General features: G+C 40.2%; 1 protein-coding gene across 7 annotated transcripts in view; it reads right to left on the bottom strand.

Annotated features, from left to right (window-relative positions):
• LCOR (ligand dependent nuclear receptor corepressor) overlaps window positions 1-12,550 on the bottom strand; it is a 142,121-nt gene that overhangs the window by 129,013 nt on the left and 558 nt on the right. For 2 of the 7 annotated variants that reach the window (XM_058697325.1, XM_058697324.1), the window contains exons 2-3: window positions 11,874-11,947; window positions 11,501-11,565 (exon numbers count right to left, since the gene is read on the bottom strand). In XM_058697325.1, the coding sequence (XP_058553308.1) occupies window positions 11,501-11,546 (46 nt within the window). In that variant the 5' untranslated portion in view covers window positions 11,547-11,565; window positions 11,874-11,947. Of the gene's footprint in view, window positions 1-11,500; window positions 11,566-11,873; window positions 11,948-12,233; window positions 12,523-12,550 lie in introns of those variants that run through there. The other 5 variants (XM_058697327.1, XM_058697328.1, XM_058697326.1 and 2 more) reach the window with 4 other exon arrangements.

The raw sequence follows: 12,550 nt of genomic DNA, 5'->3' as shown, positions 1-12,550 counted from the left end.
ATCTATTTTAATAAATCCAATAGTTGTACAAGTCTCACATGGAAAATAACTATCACTTTAATCATATGTGTTTGTCTTTTAAAAAGTCAATAAAGCACAGTTATTTTTTTTTTTTAATTCTTTTACATTTATTTATTTTTGAGAGACAGAGAGACAGAGCACAAGTGCGGGAGGGGCAGAGAGAGAATGAGACACAGAATCCGCAGCAGGCACCAGGCTCTGAGCTGTCAGCACAGAGCCCGATACGGGGTTTGAACCCACAAACCACGAGATCATGACCTGAGCCAAAGTCATATGCCTAACTGACTGAGCCACCTAGGCGCCCCAATAGAGCACAATTCTAGTACCTCTTAAAAAACTGTTGGAAATTAACCCATATTATTACTTTTATCCTGATGTATTCTCTTTCCAGAACAGAAACCAATCTAGATAGAGTAGCTAACATAGTATCATAAATATAGTACTGTCAAAGATAACTTATCAATAAGTAAATAATAAGTAAAATTTTAGTACTCCGGCCATTAAACAAAGGTGATATATTAACTAAGTCATTTTTAAAAGACGTAGACTTTATTAAACACTCATAGAAAAATGACCAACTTAGAAGTTTTTTTCAGTAACTAATCACAAAGATTTATGAACTTCTTATTGCCTATCCATAATTAAAATACCATCGTATTGTGATCAGGATAAGCTAATCAATGCTCATTTATACAAATTAAACTTTGTCCACTTACTAGCTGAATAAAAATTCACATTATCTAACACTTATGACAAGATTAGAATTTATACCATTAATCATGCAATAAAAAAGCCTCATTTCAACACAGGGACACAGTCACAAACATTCCCATTCCTCTCATTTTTTATTCTTAGTGAAGGCAAGGAGCTTCCCATTTTATTTTGATGGGAATTTCTCCCAATTACCTTTGTCATAACATCTTCCTACATCTATTAATGAAGAATTCTATCTAAGATCAGTGATGTTTGAATTACCAAAACAGAGTGTTTTTTAAAAGATTTTAAGTAATGTCTACACTCAACGTGGGGCTCAAACGTACAACCCTGAGATCAAGAGTTTGCACATTCTTCCAACTGAGCCATACAGGCACCCCCTAAACAGTGTATTATTTTTAAAATTTGCCAAATCATTCCTTCTCCTTCTCAGTAGTTATACACAACTCAGCAACTTCCCTTTCTAGCACACATTTAAAAATATTTATTGCCAACTGCATCAAATCTAAATTACAGGAGGTTAAAACTGAGAAGGCATTTGACTAAAATCCAGGAATCCAGAATCCCAATCTGCTTTACCCTGTTTGCCCTTCCCACAACCCTTGAGGTTTCTAGGAAGGATATGTATAGAAGAAAAGGCCAGACACCTACACACTGTTACTGTAAGGCTTTTGTTACAAACTTCAAAGTGCCTTGAACAAGGCCAGTCCACATGGAAGCCTCATCAAACTGAAGGCCTAGAATCAGTATCACTTTGATTGTTGGGACTTTGCTGCCTTTCCTCTCGTCAGCCTATGCTCAAATCTCAGCCAATGGTGAAGAAAGGCCAAGTCTAGCAACATATGAAGAAAAACTAAGCCAGTGGAAACATTCAGCTGTAGAAACCTACTTAGCTCTGAATACCACCGACAAAACTAAAAAAATCAAGAAGGAAAAGAAAAGCCAAACAGGAGGATAATGCTAAAGAGAAAGGGGAAAGGCATTCCAGGACAGAGAACTGGAAGAGAAATTGTTACCATTTATGGTAAGACTGCAGGCAGAGAAACCATTAATTCTTTAATGTAATATAAATCAAATAAGCAATCAGTAGTTGTAAACAAAGAAAGAGGGGACAACTTGGTGGAACCAAATAGGAAAATCTAAAAGAAGGGCATATGCTTGAATGTTTAAGATTAAAGAGCACAGGGGGCACCTGGGTGGCTCAGTCAGTTGGGCGTCCGACTTCGCTCAGGTCATGATCTCACGGTCCGTGGGTTCGAGCCCCGCGTGGGGCTCTGTGCTGACAGCTCAGAGCCTGGAGCCTGTTTCAGATTCTGTGTCTCCCTCTTTCTCTGACCCTCCCCTGTTCATGCTCTGTCTCAAAAATAAATAAATGTTTAAAAAAAAAAAAAAAGATTAAAGAGCACAGGCTTTTGAATTCCAATCCTGGGTCTACCACTCTTTAGCTAAGTGATCATGAATGAAACCCTTAATCTTTCCAAATCTGTTTCTCCACCTGTAAAACAGATACTAACATCAAAGGGATCTTGTTTGGCATAGTAAAAGCTCAGTATCTGTTAGCTTTTAAAAAATATTAGTAGGAGCGTCTGGGTGGCTCAATTAAGCATCCGACCTCGGCTCAGGTCATGATCTTGCAATCTTCGCTCACGAGTTGGAGCCCTGCATCGGACTCTATGCTGACCGCTCAGAGCCTGGAGCCTGCCTCGGATTCTGTGTCTCCCTCGCTCTCTGCCACTTCCCCACTTGCACACTGTCTCTCTCTTGCTCAAAAATAAACATTAAAAAAATTTTAAATTAATAAAAAACAGTAAAAGAACAAAAACTTGTCTCCACTACACTTAGATACCTTATTTCCTTAAATTTACATTGGGGATGGGAGGTGGGAAGAGGGAGACCATACTAAAAGGTTGCAAGATAATCCATTTGCAACCATGTTGATGGAACTGGAGGGTATTATGCTAAGTGAAATTAGTCAGAGAAAGACAAATATCATATGACTTCACTCGTATAAGGACTTTAAGATACAAAACAGATGAACATAAGGGAAAGGAAGTAAAAATATAAAAACAGGAGGGAGACAAGACATAAGAGACTCTTAAATATGGAGAACAAACAGAGGGTTGCTAAAAGGGTTGTGGGAGGGGGAGGGATGGGCTAAATGGGTAAGGGGCACTAAGGAATCTACTCCTGAAATCATTGCTGCACTATATGCTAATTTGGATGTAAATTTAAAAATAAATAAATTTTTAAAAAAGGGTGCAACAAAAGATTCAATAGTAAATATGATGCCTGGGATTTACTTCAAAATAATCCAGTGGGAATAAAACAATGGCCATTAAATGATGTAGCTGGGGTATTCACTGTCCTTTCTACTTTCGTATATGTTTGAAGTTTTCCAAAATGAAAGATTTTTTAAAAATTCTTTTCCCTGTAATTAATATGGTTGAACAAGAAAACAAGTTCTAGCATCCTTTCTACTTTTGGCAAATCATGCATCTAGAAGATGAAAAGAAAAAGAGCAGGAGAACAGAAATACAGAGGTAAATACCTACAAATGACCTAGAATATATGCCTACATTGATTGTGAGGAAGGGAAGGATTCAGGCAGGGGCCCACAAATACCCATACAACGGAGAGAACAAAAATGTTAAAAACAGGATCATCCAACATATCTTAGTTTAGCAAACTCAACAATTCTCTCTTCTACATACATTGTACACTTACTTTTGAAATTTGTATAAACCAATAATTATTTAAGTAGTCTCTACACCCAGTATGGGGCTCAAACTCACAACCCAGAGATCAAGAGTCACATGCGCCTCTGACTGAGCCAGACAGAGGCCCCTAAACGAATACTTCTAAACATACTAGTGGAGCATGCTACTTATAAACTAGATGTGAATTCTGTTGTAAAATAAAATATATTTCATTATGGTAAAGTCACATTTTCACATGTAGGATTTTCTTTCACCAAGCAAGATACACCCTATAGATCCTTTTAAAATTAGTTTTTCTTCCCCTTTACATGATGAGTTTAGGGGAGGTAGAACATGCCTTTACTCTCTGGAAACCTCTAAAAAAGTCACTAAGAAAAACATACAAAATAGCCATTTATTTATGATGATGATAAAATGATTCAGATATGGGGTGTCTGGGTGGCTCAGTTGGTTAAGCCTCCAACTTCGGCTCAGGTCATGATCTCACAGTTCTTGAGATCAAGCCCCGCGTCGGGCTCTGTCCTGACAGCTCAGAGCCTGGAGCCTGTTTCAGATTCTGTATTTCCCTCTCTCTCTGCTCCTTCCCCATTCGTGCCCTGTCTCTGTCTCTCAAAAATAAATAAACGTTAAAAAAAAAAAAAAAAAAAAGATTCAGATTTTATGAAAAGCTAACAGAGATACCAAGTAACAGTCACAGACTATCTAGTATTACCAATGTGAATGAAAATGCTCATCACACAATAGTCTTCCAATAACAGTAGCTCTCATGAAGTAATATGGTGTTCACATCCTATAACCCCAAAATAAGTCTTGATGTGTTACGGTATTTAACAGAGGCAGAAAACTATTATGTAACTTCCAACAGCAACTGAAGCAAGTTAAAGAAAAAGTTTGCTTCTGGAAGAGTTTAATTCTGTTTTATTTTTACCTGTTAAGTTAGGTAAATATTTCAAAAATTGAAATATCATACAATTATTTCGGTGGGTAAAAGGAAGCATTTATGCTAAGGGAAATCCCCTGATTGTTTCAACAAGAGTTGTTACTCAATGTTTCCCAACTATTATTTTTTTTTTAATTTATTTTGAGAGAGAGCGCACGTGCACATGCACAGGATCCCCTGGGTGGCTCAGTCTGTTTAGCGTCTGACTCTTGATTTTGGCTCAGGTCATGATCTCACTGTTTGTGGGATGGAGCCCAGTGTCTGGCTCTACACTGTCAGAGTGGAGCCTGCTTGGGATTCTCTTCTTTTTCTCTCTCTGCCCCTCCCTCCCTCTCTCCCTCTCTCTCTCTCCCTCAAATAAATAAATGAAGCTTTAAAAAAAAATTTTTTTTAATTTTCAGATACACATTACCCAAAACTGGATAAGAACTTCATTATCATAAGGGCACTCAATAAAAACTGGCTTTACACATAACTCCTAACTTTACACATAACTTTACACATAACCACATAACCTCCTTGGATTGCATAACATTCAGAAAACTGATTATGTGATAAATCCAAAGAATCCATATTTCTCTTTAACAAAAGATAAATAAGCATGTGGAACTAAAGGGGAAAAAAAAAGACAAAAATTACAAGGTGTCAACCATACAGCCTTCCTAACATACCCCTCACAATCCATTAAGTAAACAATTCTCAGACTAATTCTGCCACCTACCTTCTAAGCTTCTCAATTTCACACCCCCCCCTTTTTTTTAAGTTTATCTGAGAGACAGAGACAGAGAGACAGAGAGAGAGAGAGAGCGCACACACACAGGCAAGGAAGGGGCACAGAGAGAGAAAATTCCAAGCAGGCTCCATATTGTCAGTGCAGAGCCTGATGCAGGGCTCAAACTCACAAACCATGAGATTTCAACCTGGGACAAAATCAAGAGTCAGACACTTACTGACTGAGCCACCCAGATGCCCCTCAATTTCATCTTTAAGACATCATTACACTCGACACTTTATGATACCATATCTAACCAACTCAAAAATCTGAGAAACTGATGCTAATCACAAAACTCAAAACAGTCGTTTAAAATATTTAGCACCAGAAAATAAAATCATGTAGTAACTTACAATAAATACAACCCATCGAATATGAGTTTCATAAAACGCAACCAACTAATGCAATCTAAAATTTCAAAAATCCTGCTACTGTATAGATTTCTCTCACTACTCAAACTTAGAAACAATAAATTCAGACACAATATCTATACAGAGGTTTCCCTCTTTGTTATTTACTATCTAAGACTCAAGTACAGAACAGATTTGAATAATGTGGTTTGCCACATTATCTGAACTTGATACATGAACCCTCACTATAGAAAAGCAGGAATTTGGGGGCACTTGGGCGGCTTAGTTAAGCATCCTACTCTTGATCTCAGCTCAGGTCTTGACCTCAGGGTTGTGAATTCAAGCCCCAGAAATTCCAGGCAAGAATTTTGAAGATTAGGATAGCAAAGTATATTTGTGCTATGACACAAAATAACCAACAATTTTGGGGTGACTGGCTGGTTCAGTGGTAGAGCATGTGACTCTTGATATTGGGGTCAGGAGTTCAAGCCCCTTGTTAAGTACAGAGATTACTTTTAAAAAGCCATGCACAATTTTATTTTTTTTTTTTTAAATTTTTTTTTTTTCAACGTTTTTTTATTTTATTTTTGGGACAGAGAGAGACAGAGCATGAACGGGGGAGGGGCAGAGAGAGAGGGAGACACAGAATCGGAAACAGGCTCCAGGCTCCGAGCTGTCAGCACAGAGCCCGACGCGGGGCTCGAACTCACGGACCGCGAGATCGTGACCTGGCTGAAGTCGGCCGCTTAACCGACTGCGCCACCCAGGCGCCCCACAATTTTAATAATTCATAGAAAAGAATGTTAAAGCAGCCTTCTGAGTAATTCTAGTTCTCTCCTTTCACTTTATTCCTTTTACAAGGTATACTGCAGTTTTCCTTCTGATCTGTAATTCTTTTTCAAGTTTTTTGTTTTTTAATTTTGAGTGAGAGAGAGAGGCAGAAAAAGAGAGAGGGAGGCAGGGAGAGAGAGAGAGAGAGAGAGAGAGAGAGAGAATGAATCCCAAGAAGGCTCTGCACTGTCAGCACAGAGCCTGATGTGAGCTTGGAACTGACAAACCAGGAGATCATGACCTGAGCTGAAACCAACAGTCAGATGCTTAACTGGCTGAGCCATCCAGGCACCCCTGATCAGTAATTATTCTTAAATTGAGATTTTGAGAAAAAATATTTGCAAATCATACACCAATGTGGATCTAGCATCCAGAATATACTCTTATATATCAATAATAAAAAAATAACTCAATTTTAAAATGAGCTAGGGATCTAAAAACACATTTCTCCAAAGAAAATATACCAATGGCCAACAAGCATGTGAAGAAATGCTCCGGGTGCCTCGAGGTGGCTCTGTTGGTTAAGAGTCCAACTCTTGGTTTCAGCTCAGGTCAATGATCTCATGGTTCATGAGTTCAGGCCCAGCATCAGGCTCCACTGTGACAATGCAAAGCCTGCTTGGGATTCTCATTCATATTCTCTCTCTCTCTCTCTCTCTCTCTCTCTCTCTCTCTCTCTGCACCCCACCCCCCACTCACGCTGTCACTCTCTAAGCTTTAAAAAAAAAATGCTCAATACCACTGATCACTAGGGAAATGCCAATAAAAACCATGACATACCACTTCAGACCTACCCACTACAAGAACTATAATCAAAAAGACAGACAATAACAAGTGTTGGCAAGGAGGTGAAGAAATGAATCCTCCTATGTTGCTGGTGGGAATGTAAAATACTGCAGCTAATTTGGAAAACAGTTTGACAGTTCCTCAAAAAGTTAAAACAGTTTTCACATGACCCAAGAAAAGTGAAAACAAATGTTCACAGCAACATAATTCATAATAGGCAAAATGGACAAACAACTCAAATGCCCATCAACTGATAAACGATAAACACAGTATGTCCACACGATGCAATATTATTTAGCCATAAAAAAGAAAAGTGAGGGGCACCTGGGTGGCTCAGTCAGTTGAGCATCTGACCTCGGCTCAGGTCATGATCTCATAGTTGATGAGTTTGAGCCCCACATCGGGCTCTGTGCTGACTGCTCAGAGCCTGGAGCCTGCTTCAGATTCTGTGTCTCCCTCCCTCTCTGCCTCTGCCCTGCTCATGCTCATGCTCTGTCTCAAATATAAATAAACATTAAAAAAAAAATTAAATAAGTGCTGATACAAGCTACAACATGAATGAATCTTGAAAACATGCTAAGAAGCCAGACGCAAAAGGCTATGTATTGTATCATTACATTTATATTTAATGTCCAGAATCGGCAAATCCACAGAAACAGATAGTAGACTGGGGGATGCCAATGGCTGAGGCACAGGACAAATGGAAAATGACTGCTAATAGGTATGGGGGTTCTTTTGTAGGTATTGAAAAGTGTTCTGGAATTAGTGATGTTTGCACAATGTAGTGAATAAACTAAATTCGTTGAACCGTATACTTTAAAAGAATGAATTTTATGGTACATAAATTATATGTCAATTGAAAACAAAATTCAGGGTATGAGCCACTGTACTTGGGATACTTCCTGCAGACAAGAGACAATCAGTAAAATGAGCTAATAATTCACTCTGGAATAATCCCAAAAGCAATGTGCAACTATAAGGAATAGTAAAAAGATTTTTTAAATATTCACAAAGAGTAAAAGATAATTTGGAGGTTAGTGATGGTAAATTTTTAACTTGAAACTACAAAACAACAGCTTTGTTTATTCACATCTATCCAATGTCCAGATTCCATATAGCATATGGGTAGACATAAAAGAATTAAGAACCAACAGAAGGGCGCAGTGGCTCAGTTGGTTGAGTGTCCGACTTCGGTTGGGGTCATGATCTCGCGGATCCTGAGTTTGAGCCCCACGTCGGCTCTGTGCTGACAGCTCAGAGCCTGCTTCGGATTCTGTGTCTCCCTCTCTCTCTGCCCCTCCCCCGCTCATGCTCTGTCTCTCTCTCTGAGATAAAAAAAAAAAAAATTAAATTAAAAATTAAAAAAAAAACAAAAACGGAAGTTCTGAGGCATATCAAAACAAATCAAACCCCTTTGCTGAGCTTCACAGCCAGTTTGCAAACCAGGAAAGAAAATCAATCTTGTTATTTCACATACACCTTTATTTGCCACAAAAAAATACTTTTCAACTGTTTCCAAATACCAAATGCACCCTCTAAGGATGAAAATTTGTCAATAGTAAGGATATTCAAAGCATACACACACCACTGGTTTTAGGCAATTCCAAAAATAGGTTTTGTGTGATGAAATAAAGTATAGCCTCCAAAAGAGTTTATGCAGAAGAGACACTGTTTTGGATAACAATATCATCCCTGTTAAGGTGATTTAAAAAACAATATAGTTGTTTTATAGTCATTGGTGAGTTCCACAATGGAATCCTCAAATAAAGGAAACATTCCTCCTCTGAACTAAGGACAGAAATGTATTATAACCCCAAGGTGCCTAACAAAGAGACCCCACTTTAACCTGCAGTAGAAAACCTTACACCCTACCTTTGCAAAACTATCACCTATACATCCGCTACATGAATCACAGACTGTAGTTTAAATAGACTTAAACAGTTTAAATTCATTCTCATCCTTTGCCATTTTTACTTGTTTCTCATGAAAGAAATGCCCATCACATCAAAATGAAGCAAAAATTTGCCACCCTCTTCATAAAGCCTTCCTATATCATCTCAAGAGATTTTTCACTTCTAAACACTCCTAGAACTTTCTTGCGCAACAATATGGTATATTTTGCCTTGTACTATTATTGAATACACCAGATCTTCTCTATGTACTAAAAGCTCCTGAAGGTCAGGGTAGCTTACCCAATACTTTTGTCTACCCAGTGTCAGGTGTACTCACCTAACTGCCTTTCATTCCTAAAAACAGCATTAATACAAGCAGCTACAGAATTAGGTGGGTGCTCCGAAGTGGCAAGTCCCCACACACGATGAATGTTTAATTCTCTGAAAGAAATTACAGGTCATCCAGTGTAGCCCCGTAAGGCTAAAAAATGTTTTTTAAATGCCATTATTCAGACACTTCCTAGAACTAACTGCTCCAGCTACAAGCACATTTGAGGGAATCAGGACAATTTGAAACGACTGTGTAAGTTAAAAAGATTTACTATGCTATCCTTTTTCAGCCAAGCCAGAGCTAACCTGAAATCAACAAAACTTTCCCTACACTGGGAAGAGCTTTTTGAGAATACAGCAAGGAAGAGGAGCAGCCAAGCAATAGTTTACAACACACCAAGCAGCAGAGAGAACCTAAATCTTCCTGGAATATGGACTACCAAAGTCCCAGAGGACATCTCAATAATCACCTGGTTACCAAATATCCATTTTGATCATAATCACTGTCTGAAACTGCTACTAATTCCAATACAAGTGAAACCTAATAATAGAAACAAAACACCTCCACAATCTCAATGCATCCCACCAAATAGCCCCCCAAAATAGAAGAATTTGATTTTGGAAATAAATGAGAATTCATTTTTAACCCAAAGACTGCTACCAATTAAATACCATTTAGAAACCAAACGACCCTAAAGCACTAAGACAATCAGTCAACAGAATCACATAGAAGGTTAACTGTTCAGAACCAATCTCATTAAAATAAACAAGGAAACGAGGAATTATTACATTTGCTAGTGACAAAGTAGTTGCCTTTTGCACTAAGAATCACTGCTGGCCCTTTTAAGTATAGAAAGTTAACACTACAATTGATTTACTTAGAACGCTTCTCTTAAAGAAATTACATATAATAAAAAAGAAAATATGAATCCCAATTAATTGATTTTAGCTGGGAGACTATCAACTGTGTATTACTGCTCTGCACTCTGGACTTTAAATACCTCCTGAACTTTACTACATTGAAAGTGGAAATTTGGATTTAAAACTATGCTTTAAGAAAACGGATGACCAGATTAAAATCCTCCCTCAAAAAATGAATCAAAATTTGATATTCAATTCAGATATTTACCAGACTTTATTAGTCATTGAAAGAAAAAAAAAAAAAAAAAAAAAAAAAAAGATCCTGTCAAGCAGCAGTAAGTAACAACACTAGCAAGGACGGATAAAAAGGGAGCCTGAGGCAGAAGGCAAGGATTCAAAGCAAACAGAATTAGAATAAGACAAACAACTCATTAAAACCATCTTAACTAACAGTAACTTTTAAAACAGTAATCTTTTAAAACCTAAAAAGCCCCACTGAAAAAATCATGAAAAAAGTGAAACAAAAACATGAAAAAGTCTTCAAAATGATTTCAGTATATTCACAATTCTGAAAATTCACTAATTTCACGCTTCTCAAAAGCCACATGCCTTTCATATGATGGTTACAACTAATAAGTAATTCATAAAGTGCTTCATCTGACATAAAATTTTAGCAAACGTATGATAGGTCTGAAAAAACACAAGCAGAGACAGAATAGAATAAATGATAAATGACAACCAAAAGGCTTTCTAGAGGGCAGAGGTAGGCTTGGATCGGCAGAAAGAAAATTTTAAAATATATCCACAAGTCAAATTACACCAAAAAATTGATTCGTGCCTTTATTACTTACACAGGCACGTTTTAAGATGTACTTTTAACCTGTGGACAACCCAAGTGATATCAGATACCTTAAAGCATTGTTACCTATGTTAATTTTGACGTTACAGTCTAAATTCTTAACAAAATTCACATGTATCTTTATAATGAAACACTGCAGAGATGGAAGGGCTTACATTCCCTAGGTAAAGGTTACCTTATGTTTCACTTACTTAAAGTTTCAGTTTTGCTTTTTAATCTATTACAGAAAACATCTCTTATGGGACACTGTAAAGGACATACCCTCCTGTCAAGCCAGAAAGCTCAAACACAAAGACACTGAGCTAACCAAGTGCTGTAATTCTTCCAAACTGAGCCTCTCCACACCCCCTCCACCCTTCCCCCCAACAGATATGTCTATTAAATCAGTGTCTGTTCTCCCCCTCGCACAACAAAGAGAACTTCTCACCGCATGAAATTGCCGCTGAATGGACACCAGAAAGCAGGATTTGCATAATTCCTTCCAACGAAACCCTGTCGGGAAGGAGGGGATGAGGGGCCCGAGCGAACGGACAAAATCTCCTAGATTCTGCTGTGGAAGACCTGGTTCCCAAGAATATTCCCCACGGGGGGAGAGGGGGAGGAAGGGGCTGGAATTCTGCGCCTCCCCGAGAACTGGGCCTGGGGGACGGAAAAGCACGAGAGAGCATTTCCCCACACAGCAGCAGCACAGAAGCAAAGATGGGGAAATAACAATGCTGGAGGACAGGAGAGTCAGACACAAGGATGGACTGGGGCTAGGGGGCGGCGGGCGGAGCGGAGACACCACACGGGCCACTTACTTTTTGGAGGGGGGTTAAATATATGAGTTAAGCCCTTATGGTCCCGCCGGCCGCCGCACAGAGGGAAACGGGACCTTGGGAGAGAAAAACAGACAAAACACACAGTGTGAGAGGCGCAGCTCGGCCGCCCGGCCCCTCCCGGGGCGCCCCCGTCCACACTCCCTCCTGCCCGTGGGGGAAAAAGCCACCCGAGGCCCGGGAGGCGGGGGGAGGGGGGGTGCGGCGAGGCTCTCGGCGAGGCGGCGGCTCCGGTAAATCCCCTAAGGGGACAAGAGCGACCCCCGCTCCAGCTTCCCGGTCGGACCGGTCCCACCCCCTTCCTCCCCGCCGCGCACACACCGAACACAAATACACACACACCGACCCGAGCGTCGAGGATTAACTCCCCGGCCGCCGCCGCCACCGCCGCCCGCAGAGGAAGTGCAGCCGCTGCCCCCCGCGGCCATGACACCCTACTTGGCTCGGTCAGGCGGACCCGGGGCCTGTGACAGCTCCGGCTCCCTCCGCCCCCATCTCCACCTCACGCCTCGCACACGCCCGAGCGCCGGGCGCCCGCCCGCCGGCCGCCGCGCGTGCACGCGGGGAGTGGGGCGCGCGCCGCCGTGCGTGGGGGAGGGGAAGCGCAGGAGGGGGAAGGCGCCGGCCAGAGCGGAGAAGGGGGCTGAGCCAGGGCCCAG

This window comes from Neofelis nebulosa, chromosome 13 (assembly GCF_028018385.1).
Source record: "Neofelis nebulosa isolate mNeoNeb1 chromosome 13, mNeoNeb1.pri, whole genome shotgun sequence".
In the NCBI taxonomy this organism is placed as follows: Eukaryota; Metazoa; Chordata; class Mammalia; order Carnivora; family Felidae; genus Neofelis; species Neofelis nebulosa.
Note: the sequence above shows the minus strand (reverse complement) of the source record. Positions and strands in the feature narration are given on the sequence as shown.